The 20426-nt window shown below is 44.0% G+C and overlaps 1 protein-coding gene across 3 annotated transcripts in view; it reads right to left on the bottom strand.

Moving 5' to 3' along the window:
- Nucleotides 1–5374, bottom strand: part of LOC126272536 (uncharacterized) — a 431400-nt gene extending 426026 nt beyond the window's left edge. For 2 of the 3 annotated variants that reach the window (XM_049975451.1, XM_049975452.1), the window contains exon 1: nt 5085–5345. In XM_049975451.1, coding sequence (XP_049831408.1) covers nt 5085–5106 — 22 coding nt within the window. In that variant the 5' untranslated portion in view covers nt 5107–5345. Of the gene's footprint in view, nt 1–5084 lie in introns of all 3 variants that reach the window. The other variant, XM_049975453.1, reaches the window with a different exon arrangement.
- Nucleotides 5375–20426: the final 15052 nt, after the last annotated feature.

Below are 20426 nucleotides of genomic sequence, written 5' to 3'. Positions count from 1 at the left end.
GCCAGCCCTGGGGAAATTCAGTTTTCACCAAATCGTTGTTACTGATAGAAGCTTACCACTTACAAATTTTGAATCTACATATTGTAAGCTATCACAGCCAACATTTTAAAGCAAAAGGAAAATGAATACATTCTAACTACAAGCATTTTTTTATGATTATGTAGTGACCAGCTTTCCGTACTGAAGCGACTACTGTGGCTAGTGCCATCGCAACAAGATCCCATGCCCGTTTTTCTAATTTCTGGGCACGTTTTCCAGGCATCTTCACGCCATAGTATTTCAAACAATGCCAAGCACCTGGAGCAGACGGTTTTCAATAGGACTTTTTTATTGGGCCAAATATATCAGACGAGGAACGGTTATACGTAATATAACTTCATTAATGCAAAATTGTCACAAAGGGAAAGAATCTTAGATGATAGCTATGTATATAAAAGGGTTTAGAAGTAAGTTTTATCTGTTGTATTATGAGTGTTTTTTGGAAGTAACTAATTCATATTTTTGGTGAACACCTTGGCCAGTTTTCTCGGTGAGTAATGTAGTCACTTTTCCCGATCGGACGCCATGTCGGCATTAGTGATCCACAGAAGAATCTACCAGACTGAAACACATAACGATGAATTACATTTGTAGGTTCAAAAATGGTTCAAATGGCTCTGAGCACTATGGCACTTAACATCTGTGGTCGTCAGTCCCCTAGAACTTAGAACTACTTAAACCTAACTAACCTAAGGACATCACACACATCCATGCCCGAGGCAGGATTCGAACCTGCGACCGTAGCGGTCACGCGGTTCCAGGCTGAAGCGCCTAGAGCCGCACGGCCACACCGGCCGGCACATTTGTAGGCCGAAGGACGTTTTTGAACATTGAGGCTCTAAAAATTATTACTCTCATACAAGTGGGGTAACAAGAATAACATAAATGACGTATCTTACACCAGAGACATGGGAAATTTTTTTTTTAAGCAAACGGAAAAAGTTCCTCAGTCGACGTCACTAATAACAATATCGATGTAGTATAAGAACTAGTCTGACCACTTCTCGCCAGGCAGCAGCGCTGTTCATGACAAAAAATATACAACGTTCAATTTTCCGTCCTGACCGCTTTACCACACCTTCCCTTACCGATCTTGCTATTAATTGGTAACATACATAAATTAGTATGTTAATTAATAAATCATTGCAAAAGGAGACACGATGGCAAATTTTATTGTCACATTTCTCTTGCTCATTGCATTGTACTACAACAGCCTTAATTTGGTTTCATATTACTTGCTACGAACGTGTACCACATTTGAAGCCGACCGTCTCTATAATGCACACACTCATGAATTCATATTACTTCCGCTGACATTTATACCATAGCAGCTGATCGGTGCTAGTGGCGCACGCTCGTGGCTTATCATTGGAAGACAAGCAATAGAAAACTCCCCCTCTCACTTCTATTAACCCCGTAGTGGCCACACTACATTCCACTCTGCACCTAACATTAGCGCGAAACTGCTCAGCTCACGGCCGAATTCACCAACGTCAGTTAAAATTAAGGGCATCTTAAAATATTACTCTGTCTTTTTTTTATTTTATACTGAGAAGGGGACCGCGTAAACTTTCCCTCGCCGATTTAATTCAAATTGACAAGACTTGTAGAGCACGACTACATCTACATCTACATCTACATGATTACTCTGCAATTCATATTCAAGTGCTTGGCAGAGGGTTCATCGAACCACAATCATACTACCTCCCTACCATTCCACTCCAGAACAGCGCGCGGGAAAAACGAACTCCTAAACCTTTCTGTTCAAGCTCTGATTTCTCTTACTTTATTTTGATGATCATTCCTCCCTATGTATGTTGGGATCAACAAAACATTTTCGCACTCGGAAGAGAAAGTTGGTGACTGAAATTTCGTAAATAGATCTCGCCGCGACGAAAAACGTCTTTGCTTTAATGACTTCCATCCCAACTCGCGTATCATATCTGCCACACTCTCTCCCCTATTACGTGATAATACAAAACGAGCTGTAATTTTTTGCACCCTTTCGATGCCCTCCGTCAATCCCACCTGGCAAGGATCCCACACTGCGCAGCAATATTCTAACAGAGGACGAACGAGTGTAGTGTAAGCTATCTCTTTAGTGGACTTGTTGCATCTTCTAAGTGTCCTGCCTATGAAACGCAACCTTTGGCTCGCCGTCCCCACAGTATTACCTTTGTGGTCTTTCCAACTGAAGTTGTTCGTAATTTTTACACCCAGGTACTTAGTTGAATTGACAGCCTTGAGAATTGTACTATATATCGAGTAATCGAATTCCAACGGATTTCTTTTGGAACTCATGTGGATCACCTCACACTTTTCGTTATTTAGCGTCAACTGCCACCTGCCACACCATACAGCAATATTTTCTAAATCGCTTTGCAACTGATACTGGTCTTCTGATGACCTTACTAGACTGTAAATTACAGCATCATCTGCGAACAACCTAAGAGAACTGCTCAGGTTGTCACCCAGGTCATTTATATAGATCAGGAACAGCAGAGGTCCCAGGACGCTTCCCTGGGGAACACCTGATATCACTTCAGTTTTACTCGATGATTTGCCGTCTATTGCTACGAACTGCGATCTTCCTGACAGGAAATCACTCGATAATACAAACAGGAGGATTTCAAATGGTTGAAATGGCTCTGAGTACTATGGGACTTAACATCTATGGTCATCAGTCCCCTACTTAAATCGAACTAACCTAAGAACATCACACAAGACCCAGTCATCCCGAGGCAGAGAATGCAAAGAGGAAGACACAACTCTTAACCAATTTCTGGAGAACAGAGCTAAAAGATTTACGCGTATTTTTCTATTTTTATGGTCGCTAGTACTCAAAGACTCCGCAGCCGATCTTGTTTAGTGGTTAGTCACAGGAGTACGAAGTCCCGGTCTCGAATATTCCTTCCTGCACTTTTTTTTTTTTTTTTTTTTTGCTTCTCACGTAGATATTATGGCTGTGTAAACTCATTATTGAACGATCCATTTTTTATTTTCATGATCTTTACCCTGAAAAAGGAGAAAATAGTTCCCATAGTGATAGGGACTGTACATAGTTTCTGGCCATTTCTCTAGTATTTGGATGCCATAAACCCGCAACGCTATTGTACTGTTTGAAATTACAAGCGCGCAGTGCCATCAGAGATGCTGTGCCGCTTGGAGGCATCCTTGGACCATCTATGCTTTGCAACATGCGCTGGAGATGATGCGTACTGTTAAACATGAAATGAGGAGAGACAGTAGTGTCAGTGGTGTGTCATAAGTAGTAGTACAGCACAGGCCGAGTGGTACGGTTGCAGTTATATTCTGAGGAAGTGGAGCGTGTTGATTTACTGATTAATGATTTGAAGTGAAGAAAGAGAGTGAAGCATTTTGAGACGAATATTTCATTACGATTATTTTGATGAGTAATAGAAGAGGACTTAATTTAAGGTAATAGATTTAAGATCTTGTACTTTATTGCGGCAGCTTGTAGTTACGCATTCTTCTTTCAGAGATCCAGCGACTTGTATATAGGGAAAGATAAACAGTCATGCATAATTTTCAATCTGAATTTGGGGGTAGGAATAACTGTTGAATATTTAATGTCGTTTCTACGAGTTGCAGCCTCGCTTGATGTTAAAGACTACTTACGTCTCGCGGTGGTCGAGCGGTTCTAGGCGCTTCAGTCCGGAACCGCGCGACTGCTACGGTCGAAGGTTCGAATCCTACCTCGGGCATGGATGTGTGTGTTGTCCTTAGGCTAGTTAGGTTTAAGTAGTTCTAAGTACTAGGGGACTGGCGACCTCCGATGTTAAGTCCCATAGTGCTCAGAGTCATCTGAACCACTACTTACGTCTGTCCACTCAAGAAATGTAATTTTTTGTGTATTAATGTTTGCGAAGCAAAGAAAGAGATAATTTTTCAGAAAACTAATTACGTTTGATGTTATAATTTATCCCAAGTCATTGTCGCATCCAAACTCCATGTCAAAATATGAGCAGTGCCACGGCGTTTCCACTGGAGAACAGATGAGCCAAAATTAAAAAAATTAAAATAGGGAACAACGAGTTTTTCCAGGGCCAGTTTATCAGTTTAAAAGTTTAGTGATTCATAGTGTTGAACTCAGACAATATTCTTGCCCCTAGTCAATTACGAATGTTTAAACAGACAGGAAACCAGATGGGCACTTTCAATTTACTTTCTCGCAGTCCAATTTTTCAACACATTCTCGCAGACGAATTCTTACCTTCAAATTTACGAAATTCAATGTTGAAAGTTTGCGTAAGGTTACAGATAGCTTACACTGCCACAAACAAAAACTTTTAATGAATAACAACAATCATATTATTATTATTATTAATAAGATAACTTTCAGTAATAATATTGGAAAATAGATGCAAAGAACTTTCAATTAAATCGGTATAGTCATTTTATTTATAGTATTTTATCTACAAGTATAATGTGTTACTTACGGAGCGCTGTATGAATCAGGATGACACTCATCACAGAAACAAGGGGAACTATTATTATTGCATCACACGGCACTTGTAACGAACGCCGAATCTTTCCATGTGCACGGTTTTATCAATGTGTCTGTGGTAAAACAAACTTGGGCTACATTCGTAAGCGGTGCTCGGGCATCACACAATTTCGCGGCGCAGTACGCATATCTCTTGCCAGAATTAGGTGGGGATGAAATGAAGTACCAAATGCGAGTTTAGATCCGCAGGCCTCGCGCTTATGAAATTAGCTCTTATTCTCTTGGTTGCGGAATCCTTGATTGCTAGCGACTGTACGAAGCATAAAAGCGCGGGTAAATTGTTCAGACTCGTTTTTCTCGAAAATACGAAACAAATCGGCGAGGGGAAGTTCGTACGGTCTCCATGCAAGCAAGAAAAATACTCTTAAGAAGCTCCTAACATTAAGTGACTTCCTGGATTCGCTGTCACTTGCTAGAATGAATATTATCGTAAAATACGGCAAAGAACCGTGGGCCTCCCGAACACATGATTGGGGCCGCAGTGTGACGACCAGGCCTCTATTAGGCAGACGCTCACCTGTGTCGAGGCAGATGCCCATGACGCCATGCACGCCTCCAGCAGAAGAGCCGGTGCCAAGGCGCCAGCCTTCAGGGCGCCCGCGTCTTCATGCTGGCGGCCGACGTAGCACCTGCTGCAGGAGCCGAGCCGACATTCCACCTCCCCCGGCACCTACGCTGAACTTGCCGGCAGGGGATCTCGTAGCGCAGACTGAGTGCTGGATCGCTGACGCCGGCCGCTGAGTGACTGCCCTGGCCGAGGGAGCGCGCTAACTGGACTAGGGACTGCGTGGACGCCGCCCTTTGCATAATTGATGCCGGCCTTCGGGCCGGGGCGGCGCGGACACGCGCCCTGCGCATGCGCCGCCAGCGCCACGCCACGCCGCGAGTTGGTGGTCAGGTCGGCGCTTCGTCTGGACGCTCCAGCGGCGGACGGAGAAGGCGTCAGAGCCTGACGTAGGCATCGAAGCCTGGAGCCGTCCTCCCACTGGACGACGTGGCGTCCATTGTGGTTATTGGACACTCGGAAACGACTTGCTACGTCTCACAGAATATGTTCCTCGTCGTGATCTGTGACAGCAGCGCTCTACAGCAGCAGTTCTCGGCTGCATTTGGCTCGCTAATTAGTTTCTTTACCGCGGGTAAAATAGCTCCAGTATCTCTTCCAGCGATTGTCGAAGGAGAGCAGAGAAAATCGCGAAGATGATTATGAACTTTTCGATGCAGTATATTGCTGGTATTGTATTGTATTGTGTGGTGTGCGTACTGTAAGACCTTCGGTACACACACCATCAGATTATTTGACTTGTCGCTCTAACGAAGTAGGCGAGTGTCAGCAATATGTCTCGTGGTCTTATTGTGGCGTGTTTTATCTTCTGCCGTTAGGTCAGACGATAGGAATGCCATTTGCACGCTTAGAGTAGCAGATTGTCGGTGACCAACTTTAAACAGAACTTGATTAATTTTCACGCACATTTATTAAAATAACAACAAGCCTAAAAACTACTTAACTTGATTCTGCATGCTATTTACAATTGACAATCTGAAGTTCCTTTGGTCTTGCTACGTTAATCTTATTCTCACATATCTCTGATACTTGACAAAGCGTCTATACATTTCTCTTCATGGCTATGTACAGGAATATGATAATCTTATTAGGCGCAGACTGAAACTTGACTATAGACTGGTGCAGACGAATGCAGACTGACTAATCGGAGGTCTGTACACTCGTTATAATACCTCGCGCGTTCATGTATCACTGCGCGTTACATATTAATACGCGGATCGGCGGAAGCAGAATTTGGTCCATCTCTAAGACAGCGCCATCTCGTAGTGCGGAGACGGACGAGTGCTGCGCCTGCGCTGTTGTGCTTAGTGGGGCGCGCTCTGTTGGAAAAGTTGTGAACGCGCTGACTACGCGGAACTATGTACACAACATATTGTTAACTGGGGACCTAGAAACGACGGAAAGGCTCCGTCCCCGCCGCTCCTGCAGTGGTCCACAACCCCACGACGACTAGCGCAGTCTACCTCACCACTTCGCCGCCCCACACCAAACCCAGGGTTATTGTGCGGTTCGGCCCCCGGTGGACCCCCCAGGGAACGTCTCACACCAGACGAGTCTAACCCCTATGTTTTCATGGTAGAGTAACGGTGGTGTACACGTACGTGGAGAACTTGTTTGTGCAGCAATCGCCGACATAGTGTAACTGAGGCGGAATGAGGGGAATCAGCCTACATTCGCCGATGCAGATGGAAAACCGCCTTAAAACCGTCCAAAGACTGGCCGGTTCACTGGACCTCGACACAAATCCGCCGGACGGATTCGTGCCGGGAACCAAGCGCTCCTTCCCGCCCAGAAAGCCGCGTGTTAGACCGCACGGTCAACCGAGCGGGCGTATTGCTGTTAGATGAAGACTGCATGAAGCTGTGCTAACTCAATTGCATCTCTACCTCATTTTCGGTTTTAAATTAAGTATAGTCAAAGTAGACTGTCCAATCTCAGTTGCGGATCTACACATTGTATTGATTATCCTCACTCTGAAGTAACATAAACTGACGGAAAAAAACACCACACCAAATAATAATTAATACAGAGTAATAAAATTTCGGGAATACGTTTGTCTAGGTAATATACACTCCTGGAAATTGAAATAAGAACACCGTGAATTCATTGTCCCAGGAAGGGGAAACTTTATTGACACATTCCTGGGGTCAGATACATCACATGATCACACTGACAGAACCACAGGCACATATACACAGGCAACAGGGCATGCACAATGTCGGCACTTGTACAGTGTATATCCACCTTTCGCAGCAATGCAGGCTGCTATTCTCCCATGGAGACGATCGTAGAGATGCTGGATGTAGTCCTGTGGAACGGCTTGCCATGCCATTTCCACCTGGCGCCTCAGTTGGACCAGCGTTCGTGCTGGACGTGCAGACCGCGTGAGACGACGCTTCATCCAGTCCCAAACATGCTCAATGGGGGACAGATCCGGAGATCTTGCTGGCCAGGGTAGTTGACTTACACTTTCTAGAGCACGTTGGGTAGCACGGGATACATGCGGACGTGCATTGTCCTGTTGGAACAGCAAGTTCCCTTGCCGGTCTAGGAATGGTAGAACGATGGGTTCGATGACGGTTTGGATGTACCGTGCACTATTCAGTGTCACCTCGACGATCACCAGAGGTGTACGGCCAGTGTAGGAGATCGCTCCCCACACCATGATGCCGGGTGTTGGCCCTGTGTGCCTCGGTAGTATGCAGTCCTGATTGTGGCGCTCACCTGCACGGCGCCAAACACGCATACGACCATCATTGGCACCAAGGCAGAAGCGACTCTCATCGCTGAAGACGACACGTCTCCATTCGTCCCTCCATTCACGCCTGTCGCGACACCACTGGAGGCGGGCTGCACGATGTTGGTGCGTGAGCGGAAGACGGCCTAACGGTGTGCGGGACCGTAGCCCAGCTTCATGGAGACGGTTGCGAATGGTCCTCGCCGATACCCCAGGAGCAACAGTGTCCCTAATTTGCTGGGAAGTGGCGGTGCGGTCCCCTACGGCACTGCGTAGGATCCTATGGTCTTGGCGTGCATCCGTGCGTCGCTGCGGTCCGGTCCCAGGTCGACGGGCACGTGCACCTTCTGCCGACCACTGGCGACAACATCGATGTACCGTGGAGACCTCACGCCCCACGTGTTTTGCAATTCGGCGGTACGTCCACCCGGCCTCCCGCATGCCCACTATACGCCCTCGCTCAAAGTCCGTCAACTGCACATACGGTTCACGTCCACGCTGTCGCGGCATGCTACCAGTGTTAAAGACTGCGATGGAGCTCCGTATGCCACGGCAAACTGGCTGACACTGACGGCGGCGGTGCACAAATGCTGCGCAGCTAGCGCCATTCGACGGCCAACACCGCGGTTCCTGGTGTGTCCGCTGTGCCGTGCGTGTGACCATTGCTTGTACAGCCCTCTCGCAGTGTCCGGAGCAAGTATGGTGGGTCTGACACACCGGTGTCAATGTGTTCTTTTTTCCATTTCCAGGAGTGTATTTAAATGATTAACATTGCAATGCACACGTTAATGTAAGCGCGACCAAAGCCATTGCAAATGTGAAATGCTCTTAATAATAACCGGTGTACACGCCGGAATGTTGAATGCAAGCACGCAAATGTGCATGCATTGTGTTGTACAGGTGCCGGGTCTCAGTTTGTGGGATGCAGGTCCATATCTGTTGCACCTGATCGGTCAATAGAGGGACGGTTCATGCTGTTTGTGGATGACGCCGGAGTTGTCGTCTGATGCTTTCCCACATGTGCTCGACTGAAGACAGATCTGGTGATCGAGCAGGCCAAGGCATCATGTCGACACTTTGTGGAGCATGTTGGGTTACAAGCGGCATGTGTGCGAGCGTTATCCTTTTGGGAAACAGGCTCTTGAATGATGTTCATGAATGGCAGCACGACAGATCGAATCACCAGGCTGACGTACAATTTTGCAGTCAGTGTGTGTGGGATAACAACATGTGTGCTCCTGCTGCCGTACGGAATCGCACTCCGGACAATAATTGCAAGTGTACGTCCATTGCGTCTAGCATGTAGACAGGTTGCTTGCAGGCCCTCGACTGGCCTCTTTCGAACCAACAAACTGCCATCACTGGCACCGTAGTAGAACCAGCTTTCATCAGAAAACTCGACAGACCTCTAACCTATCCTCCGATGAGCTCTCGCTCGACACCACTGAAGTCTTAAATCGCGGTGGTTTGGGGCCAGTAGAATGTACGCTGCAGGGCGTCTGGCTTGGAGCTGTGCTTGAAGTAACAGATTTGTAAGTTCGTTGTGTCACTGTGGTGCCAACTGCTGCTCCAGTTGTTGCTGCAGATACAGTACGATGTGCCAAAATCATACACCTAACACAGTGATCTTCCCTTCAGTAATGCTAGGTGGCTCTCCAGAGACCTGTCTTCTTGCGACCGTACATTCACAGTACAGTACAGTACATGTACAGTGGCTACCTGCTTGCCAAGTTTTTCTGCAAAACTTCTCGTAGCCCTATTATACGACCTCATTCAAACTCAGTGATATGTTGATAATGGTGTCTTTGTCACCGTAATGGCGTTTGTAGCTAACATCAACTCATCGCGTCCAAACTCAAAGGCAATTAACACCCACGACCGTTTCAACGTGCATTTAAAGCAAATCTTAAATTTATGGTAAGGTCTTATGGAACCAAACTGCTGAGGTCATCGGTCCCTAAACTTACACATTACTTAATCTAACTTAAACTAACGCTAAGGACAACACACACATACACACACACACATGCCAGAGGGAGGACTCGAACCTCCGACGGCGGCAGTAAAGCTTATTTAACAAACCATCGTGGCGCTACGAGCGCCACTGTTAAGTGACTGGTGCGACATTTGATAAACATCCTCTTCCAGATGTATAAAAAAGTCTACCAACTTTCGCTTGTGTCGCACAACGCGGTGGTGCCATTTTTCTTTTTTTTGCCGTCAATCTATTTTGTCATATAGATATCACGATGGACAATCTTTTCGTAGTTTCATTCGAATGAAAGAGCAGTATTTTTCTAAGCTGCTCACCATCACTGAAAAAGATATTTAGTAGCAAGAAACAAACATGAAGTAGTCCATAAAACCACAAGATAAGTATATATATTTTACACAATGTTTTATAAGGAAAAACTTCCAGTGTGAAAGTTTTGTTTACTTTTTGACATATACTATGTTATCAAAAGTATCCGGACACCTGGCTAAAAATGACTTACAAGTTCGTGGCGCCCTACATCGGCAACGCTGAAATTCAGTATGGTATTGGCCCACACTTAGCCTTGATGACAGCTTCCACTCTCGCAGGCATAAATTCAGTCAGGTGCTGGAAGGTTTCTTTGGGAACGACAGCGCATTCTTCACGGAGTGCTACATTGAGGAGAGGTATCGATGTCGGTCGGTGAGGCCCTGCACGAAGTCGACGTTCCAAAACATCCCAAAGGTGTTCTACAGGATTCAGGTGAGGACTCCGTGCAGGCCACTCCATTACAGGGATGTTATTGTCGTGTAACCACTCCACTACCCGCCGTCCTCTATGAACAGGTGTTGAAAGATGCAGTCGCCATCCCCGAATTGATCGTCAACAGTGGGAAGCAAGAAGGTGCTCAAAACATCAATTTAGGCCTGTGCTGTGATAGTGCCATGCAAAACAACGAGTGCAAGTCCCCTCCATGAAAACCACACCATAACACCACCGCCTACGAATTTTACTGTTGGCACTACACACGCTGGCAGATGACGTTCATTCGCCATACCCACACCCTGCTATCGGACCGCCACAATATGTAGCGTGATTCGTCACTCCATACAAGGTTTTTCCACCGTTCAATCGTCCAATTTTTACGACCCTTACACAAAGAGAGGCGTCATTTGGCATTTACCGGCGTGATGTGTGGCGTATGAGCGGCCGCTCGGCCATGAAATCCAAGTTTTCTCACCTTCCGCCTAACTGTCATAGACTTTGCAGTGGATCCTGATGCCACTTGTAATTACTGTATGATGGTCTGGATAGATGTCTGTCTATTAAACATTGTAAGTAGGCTGTTTAGGTTTTTTTATTGGTAACGCCACGTAGCGCTCTGTAGGAAAATCACTGGCTGTGCTGTGTGCAGTCTGTGGCTGGTTTGCATTGTTGTCTGCCATTGTAGTGTTGGGCAGCTGGATGTTAACAGCGCGTAGCGTTGCGCAGTTGGAGGTGAGCCGCCAGCAGTGGTGGACGCGGGAAGAGAGATGGCGGAGTTTTGAAATTTGTAAGACTGGATGTCATGAACTGCTATATATATTATGACTACTAAGGTAAATACATTGTTTGTTCTTTATCAAAATCTTTCATTTGCTAACTATGCCTATCAGTAGTTAGTGCCTTCAGTAGTTTGAATCTTTTATTTAGTTGGCAGTAGTGGCGCTCGCTGAATTGCAGTAGTTCGAGTAACGAAGATTTTTGGTGAGGTAAGTGATTTGTGAAAGGTATAGGTTAATGTTAGTCAGGGCCATTCTTTTGTAGGGATTATTAAAAGTCAGATTGCGTTGCGCTAGAGAAAATATTGTGTGTCAGTTTAAGCACAGTTATGTATAATTTTTCTAAGGGGACGTTTCAACATTGCGACCCTCTTCAACTGTCAGTGGTCTCTGTCAGTCAACAAACGAGGTCGGCCTGTACGCTTTTGTGCTGTACGTATCCCTTCACGTTTCCACTTCACTATCACTTCAGAAACAGTGGACCTAGGGAAGTTTAGGAGTGTGGAAATCTCACCTACTGATATGGAGTACCTGGCAGTAGGTGGCAACACAATGTACTTAACATGAAAAACGTATTTTTTGGGGGTGACTGGATACTTTTGATCACATAGTGTAGACTGGCAGTCACGTTGAGATTTTTGGCCTCTTGGGGAAACATTCCCGTCATTGCAACAAGAATTATTTATGTTTACGTTAAATCTATTTTGATACAGGCGGTACCTGTGGTTTTATTGCGTGGCTTGAGATCTTCGCTTTCAGTGTCCTCAACAGTTCAAATCATCCGCCATCTATGAGCTGCGTAATGCACGACAGTTTTAGATGACACCTCAAAAGGAAATGGTTACCGGTGTACCGGTGTCCTAGTGTTTTCTAATAATGTACACAGATGGCAGTTGTCACTTGTGGACTTTGTATTCAATCAAGTACGTATAATGCGACATCCTAATGCAGTGTAAGTTGCAAGAGCGGCCTTTTTGCTCCAAAAAGGATGGACTTCCTGTCATGATGCTATAGGTGCTCATGCCTCTTCTGTGTCATCCACAGGTTGTGGACTCCGAGAGACAGGTCAGTATACAAAGCGAGTTGGACAAGGTCGCCGATGCATTACAACCCCACGTGAAGACCGATGACTGGCTACCTCTGCGTTGCGGCACCGCACACATACCGCCAGAACACTGTAAGACGATCTCAGAAGCGCCACTGAAGACGCTGTGTCCAATAAGACTGTAATGGACAGGTTACGAGAAAGGACTTCGCGGCCAAGACGTCCTGTTCGAGTTTCGCGCTTGACAACATCCTGCAAGTCAGTTTCCTTTCTACCGTACATGTCAACTGGCAACTTCGACAATGGCGAAACGTGTTATTCACAGACTACTTTCCTCTGACACAAAGTGATGGCGGTGTTCCTATGTGGGAACTAAGTGTGGAACATTTCAGTCAGACGCTCTAGTCTTGGCGCGACCTAGAATTACTTTTATGGAAAAGGTTAGGACACCAGGTTCTGCAAATTCACCAGTAGCGTCATACAAGGTCCCTACCAGAAATAAATGCAAAAATCTAAATGTCAAAACGTCAGCAAAAGCGAATGACGCAAACGGCCTTGAATAGAAATGAAAAGTTGTATCCATCACGATCTCAACCTTCGCTTAAGTGACGCTTGACTCTCATTTGTCTATGATACCATGAATACACATGCACACAGAAATAACCGCAAGGAAATTGTAGTAAAAGGAACAAGTCAGTCTTATGTCTAACTCGTATTAGTAAAATTGGCAAACTTAATATCATATTTCTCTAAGCTAAATATTAGTTTGCTTTTGTTAGTTACTCGGACCAAACCATAAAGCTAGAAATAAATCGATGCATTGTCGTCCAGAAGACTACTAATTTTGGAAAGTGCATACCACTACGTCTTTGCACAATACGAAAATTGTCAACATTTGACATGTTACACGTTCCAACCCTTCGATTTTGTGAAACTTCTTTTGTCTTGTAAGAAAAACTAAAAATCTAGGTTACTATTTACGACATAAATAAATATTTTCTCTATAATACTGCTTTTGATAAGGTCGAGTAGCGTATTTTCTCCACACTTATATGTTTCGTATTCCTTTTTTCAGTCAACTTCTTGACATCACTAGTAATTCTTCTTGTAAACATATAATATATTAAAACGTAGAGTTAAATATTAGATTTTTCAGCTTTCAGCTGATGTGTCATATTTTGTCAACCTTGTCCTACCGTATAATTTCATGAATGTTACATTAAATAATATTAATCATTACCACATTAAAAAGACTAATTCAAACATATATACTTATACAAGATTTACAAAATAAATTGTCTTTGACGGATTTCTTTATTTCAGGAAAATACTTCTTCACTCAATATATCTTTCTCTACTAACATTCTCTATTACTTGAAAGAGACATGAACCGACTCCTGAACAGGATGCATCTGACACAGTACAAAAGTCCTTACTCATATCTGGATGGAGAAGTGGAAGAGGAGGAGGCAGTGTTTAATGTCCCGTCGACAACGAGGTCGTTAGAGACAGAGCACAAGCTCAGATTAGGGAAGGATGGGGAAGGAGCATTTGGCTGAAGCATTGTAGGGAATCCACGGAAAACCTATATCAGAATGGCCAGACGCGGGATTGAACTGTCGTCCTCCCGAAGCCGACTACAGTGTTCTAACCACTGCGCCACCTCACTCGGCAATGGTGAAGAACGTTGGAAGTTACTAATGATTTCTTTATGTTATCAAAAGCTTCCTGACATTTTGTGAACATGACCATGGGGCAGTTTTCATCGACAAATCTGATAGTCCCTGACTGCTCAGCAGGGTTAGAAACAAGTTTCCTGAAAAATGATGCAAGGCCGAAAAATCCTTTTCTTGTGGTAGAAGGGGGAAAGTTTTTACGGAACATATTTTGTCTGGATCAGGTGCAATAGCAGAACAAGACATCACATTCTCTAAGAATTTTATTTCTTCCTTGGCAAATATTGATTTGTCAAGGTTAGCAGTGACATCTGATTTCGAAAATTTCATAAGTACTCTCTTCAACAATAAAATACGCTGTTCCGATATAGACGCAGCAATCAATAAATCATAAACTTGTACTGCGACTTTGTCTACAGAATCAGGGCCTAAAACTGTGTGAAGGGGTGGAATAAATACACCAGAACTAGCGTCTGATCCAAAAGGTAGTATCTGAAATGGTATGAACGTCCAGAGAAAATGAACCCCCTATACTTTCCTTATCTTCCGATAATGCAACCTGCCAAAACGACGATTTCTCTGGTATCGTTGATCTGAATTCAAAGTTCGTACACGTTTCATTACATTTTTCATAGTCAACATTAAACATTTCCTTCAGAAAAGAGGGTACATTCATTCAAGAAAATCACTTCGAAATATTTTTTATGTTTGAAAGAGGTGACTTTCTTCAAGTAACGCTTCAAGAGGTGTTATGTACCAAGTTTAACTGAAATTATCTCATGTCAGTGAACTCTGAGTTCCCTTTTACAGCAGATGAAAACTTGACTTATTCTTACGATTTCGTTCCCATAATGTGTCCACCTGTCTTCAATAAAAACAGGACTCTTATTCGTTGTAAATCCGTTAATGTCATCAGAAAATGCATTTTCGTGAACTTTCCTTATACAATCTAAAGAAATTGCTACCACAAATAAATCTAAAATGTAAACGTGAATAACATCATTTCCATCATTATACACAGCCAGAAAAAAATTCAACTCCGTCAAGGACTGAGTTCAGTGACGTGCATACTGAGGGGTTTTAGTGTCAGTGATTCATTTGTCACGGTCATCGACCCTCAGACGGCCCTCAGGAGACTGTCAGTACACCCTCTGTTTTGACTCCGCAGGAGTAACTGTGCTGAGGTTAGAGGTGAACAGTTTTTGCAATATTCATTCTAAGCTATAACCATGGCACAACGATGAGTAAGTACTTCTGTTACATAGCTTCAGCCATCTGAGCAGTGGGGCAGTGAGAAACTGGGTGGATGTATCGACGGGTTGCTGCTCATGTTGGGCACAATCTATCATTGGTATGCCAATGCTTTCAATAGCGGTCTGTGGAACATTGCTACACCTGTAGACCAGATTCTGGACGTCCGTGCAGTACAGACACGCGTCAAGATCGAAGCAATGTGCGCGCAACAGTGGCCGACCGAATATTATCCAGGTACAAAGTCCGAGCACATGTTGTGTCACCAGGGGCCACTGGGAACATAGCATGATTAAGATCAGATGTGCCTCTGGCCAGGCTACCACTGACCTTACGACACTGCCAAGCAAATGCGGTGCCGTGAAAGACTTGACAGGGGAGTGGAATTGCGCTCTGCTGTCTTTAGTGATGAGAGTGGTGGACGTACACATGTATGGAGTCGACTTGATGAGCTGCCTGTTTCAGAGTGCATTCATCCACGACACACAGGTCCCATCCCAAATGTCGTAGTGTGGGGAGCCATTAGTTACATCTCACATATGGTGTTGCCGCAGGGTAGAGCAAACAGAGCCCGCTATACTGCACAGACTGGTACTCCCATGCTCCTGCCAATTCTTCGACGGGAAGGTGGTGTGCTCTTTCAATAGGACAGTGCACGTTCGCATACGGCTGCTGCGTCGCAACATGCTCTTCGTAGTGTACATAAATGCTCTGGCCAGCAAGATCCCCAAATTTCTCGCTGAATGAGCACATATGGGAACTTTCTCGTTCTCCATGTCCTGCAAGAACCATATCCGAATTACAACAAAAGGCGCAAGATGCTTAATACAGTCTATTGCAGGATGCTATTTGGCACATTTATGATCGTTTTCATGAGAAAATACACGCCTGTGTTGCTGCCAGCGGAAGATACTCTATGTACTGATGCAACTGTTGGACACACTTTACTGCGACATGTGTGTTTCATGTGGCCTGAATTGGTTTGTATATACTCCTCCGATGATGAACTACCTGTCACCTAATTTGTCAGTAAAATAGCCTTGTCGTTGAGGGTGGTGTTTTTTCTCTGGTAGAGTATACTGAGTGGTGGAATAAAGTGTAATATTACGCATGTGTTCCTTGTGCAATGTGGTGACTTTGTTATGCACCTCTGCGTGTTGCTGATAAATAGTCACCCAAAAACAATCTCGAACACAGTATAGTAAGGAGAAAGTATCAGTCACCCCTTCAAAGAGCACATTTTTTACTTTGGAACGCTGTAGATGGTGTAGGACATGGTCCAAGCGGTTGTGTGACCCTCTACCACGGACGTAAGTCATAAAACGAGGTGATGTGTGAGTGTCAGTTGGTTATATGGATTCAGCGCAGTAAAACTGGTCGGTATACACGTGACAAAACGTCAGGAAAAAACCATCAAGTTTGGACATCCCCACGACCACACTATGAGTGAAGTGGCCATCGTTGGTGCATCAATACAGACTGTCCAGCACATCAGCAAGGAGTGGTGTATGACTAGCAGCCAGGTAACGTGGTGCAAGAACCAGGGTCCAAAACAAAAGATGTTAATCGACATGGACCAGAGGTGATTGTCACACTTTCCCAATGAGAGACGGTTTCAGAAACGACATGAATCGGTTTCAACGAATACAGGTAACACTCAACCAGTAGCTAATTGAAGGTGAGTGGTGTAATCCGATGAGTCACGATTTTAGCATCTTTTGAAATAATGCAAGCATCAATAGTTATCAAGAGCCGGTCATGGTTCATTCAAAGCGGTAGGCACCAGGGAAGACGCTTCACTTATTAACAGTGGAGACACGCCTCTTGCAGACGCCCTGGTACCCGTCTCGAAAAGACAGCTTAAAGATTGAAGGGGATGACGTCCACAACTGACATACCAGTGCCACCTGAGATTTGAATGTCCACTAATTGATGATGAAGCTAAGCCCCTAACAGGCATAGGCCCACTGATGCCAAAAGTGTTTACCAGACGCATGGAAAGAGTTAAGACTCTTTCGAAAATATTCAGAATGCTAGAGGAAGAAACAAACATTTGTCCGTATCTCATGGGTTAACTCCAAGACTAGAGCTCTCATTGGCCGCTAATATGCGAGGGTCTTTTGAAATGTCGGTGCAAAAATAAAAACTATTTATGTGTTTGGGGTAAACCTTTTTAATTTTTCGACATAGTCTCCTTTTAGACTTATACATTTCGTCCAACACTGTTCTAATTTGTTGATCCCTTCCAGACAATAGGAATTGTCCAAGAATGCAAAATAGCTATTAGTTGCTGCAATCACCTCCTCATTTGAATAAAATCTTTGTCCCGCCAGCCATTTCTTCAAACTGGTGAATAAATAGTAGTCTGAGGGAACCAAGTCTGGGGAATAAGGGGGATGTGAAACGAGTTGGAATCCTATTTTCATTCATTTTGCGATCGCAGCTGCTGAGGTGTGTGCTGGTGCACTGTTGTGATGGAAAAGAACTTTTTTGCGGTCCAATCCCCGGCGTTTTTCTTGCAGCTCGGTTTTTCAAACGGTCCAGTAACGCTGAATCATATGCACCTGTAATAGTTTTACCCTTTTTCCAGATAGTTGAGAGGATTATCCCTTGTGAATTCCAAAGGACAATCGCCATAACATATCCGGCCAAAGGACTGGTTTCCGCCTTCTTTTTGGTGCAGATTCTCCCTTGGTAACCCATTGTTGCTTGGTCTCAGGAGGGTAGTAATGCATCCATGTTTCATCCTCAGTGACGAAACGACGCTTAAAATCCTGCGGATTCTTTCTGAACAGCTGCCAACAACCATCCTTGCAATACTTCACACGATTCCGTTTTTGGTCAAGCGTGAGCAATCTCGGAACCCATCTTGTGGATAGCATTCCTATGTCCAAATGTTTATGCAAAATATTATGTACCCATTCATTCGAGATGCCCACAACACTAGCAATCTCACGCAACTTAACTCTTCTGTCATCCATCACCATATCATGGATTTTATCAATGATTTCTGAGGTCGTAACCTCCACAGGGCGTCCAGAACGTTCAGCCTCACTTGTGCCCATATGGCCACTCAGAAATTTTGAAACCACTTATAAACTGTTCTAATCGAAGGTGCAGAGTCACTGTAATGTGTATCAAGCTTCTCTTTAGCCTCCTGAGGCGTTTTGCCTTTCATAAAGTAATGTTTAATCACCACACGAAATTCTCCTTAGTCCCTTTTTTTTGACGATCACTCGACTTCCTTGATTCACACGAATGCCAAACAAAAATAAATAGACCAATATGGCTGAAACTTCGTGTGCATTTTTTCCAAAGATGCTACTAACTAAACATGGCCTCTATATGCGCTGGTGGTGCCATCTCTCGGACTTTGCACGGACTTTTCAAACGCCCCTTGTAGCACGGAGCTTTCTGAGACTCTTAACTCTTTGAGGGGCAGGTAAATACCACTAAAATTTACCCTAGTGGGGCAAGAAAAATTATTTGCTAATTTCAAATTTCTTTTACTTGTAACACATTTGTTTTATTGTCTTGACATGTTTTATACACTGAGTTTGTAAAAATTCACTTAAACAACAACAAAACATTAACATTAAATGTGGTCACTACAGGTAACCACCACTCCATTACAGTGTACAAATTCGATATTTGGTGGTTGAACTTTGAAATAACTAGTTTTTAATTTTCTTGGTATCTCTTGAAACACTTCTTGCCTGCTCTCAGATACAAAGGTACTTTGCACACACAACACATCCACACTGTTCGCACTGGCATTTTCTTTGAACTGCAAATTGCACATCTTCTATATGATGAGTGAATTGGTTGTTGTTTACTGCTTTCGTGGCGAATACTTTCCTCTACGTATGGTTTGTGTGATTTGATCTGGGTTGCTATACTACTTTGGGATACATAAGCAAAGTTAGCTGCCACTGAAACTATTTTTGGAGCCAACAAGATTTTGTACACCTCTCGACGGAAGTCTTTACTGGAGAATTGCTCCATTTCGATTTCTTTGTTCATAATGAATGCGTTTGTCACACTGCAGTCCAAAAAGTGAAGAAACAATCTCATCCACCATATCTTCCTTTTTCTGTCAATTGCATAGTCTAACTTTAGTCGATCAAAATTATCCACATAGTTCATACTGGAATTGTAGTCTTTCAATACAATTGAATAAGTGATATTGGTTATTGTTCCATCTTTCATTTTTCGAGTTACTGTGAACACATCTGATGGTGAATGACATGTTGAAATCAAGTTGACTGCTCTGCTACCTTTCCATCTATAGATTAATATGCCATCATTGCTTATTTTGTAATCGATTTCCCCTCTTTCCAATTCCTTTTCCTCCTTGAGTTTTGGTATATTTTTCCTTCAGGAATTTATTGTTCCACAAGCGTACACAGAATTGGATTTTAGGTCCTTGAACAGACCATATGATGTAAAGTAAATGTCCATTAAAATAATGTGAATCTTTCCGTGAACACAACTGGTTAAATTTAGAACCACACAACTGCACACAAGACTAGAACTTGCACAGCTTGTCGTGAATGTGGGGTCATTTCCATCACTGCCAACACTGCTGTCACTAGAAGATATTTCTTCAAATAAAATTCGGTAACACTCGTCCTCAGTTATTCCTTTTTCGGCTAGACATATTCGATGGAGACGAAGAAAATATACTGGGTGGGGCAGAAGGGCGGTGGTTAGCAGCACTAACCACTCAGAAATTTGTCTGTAAAACATGGAAAATTGTGTTTCAATTTAAAGTTACATTACACGTAGACTTATATATGTTCAACACAAGAATATAAGCAATTAGTTACCAAAAATAGTCGTGTAAAGAAGAGCTACAGAGAATACTGCACACCGCTTCCAAGAACAGTGCTAACAATGAAGAAGTATCTACTATTGTTCTGAATACGCGGCAAAAATTCGCGCGGAAGACCTCCACTGCCATCTAGCGGCATTTTAGGCAACAATTACGTGGTTGGCAGAGAGGCTACTGACCCCTGAGCGGTAAAGGGAGAAAATACTATGTGCTTAGCAACAGTGACCACTGCCCA

Source organism: Schistocerca gregaria, chromosome 5 (genome assembly GCF_023897955.1).
Source record: "Schistocerca gregaria isolate iqSchGreg1 chromosome 5, iqSchGreg1.2, whole genome shotgun sequence".
NCBI classification, from domain to species: domain Eukaryota; kingdom Metazoa; phylum Arthropoda; class Insecta; order Orthoptera; family Acrididae; genus Schistocerca; species Schistocerca gregaria.
The sequence above is the reverse complement of the archived record's forward strand: the minus strand, read 5'-3'. Positions and strand labels throughout refer to the sequence as shown.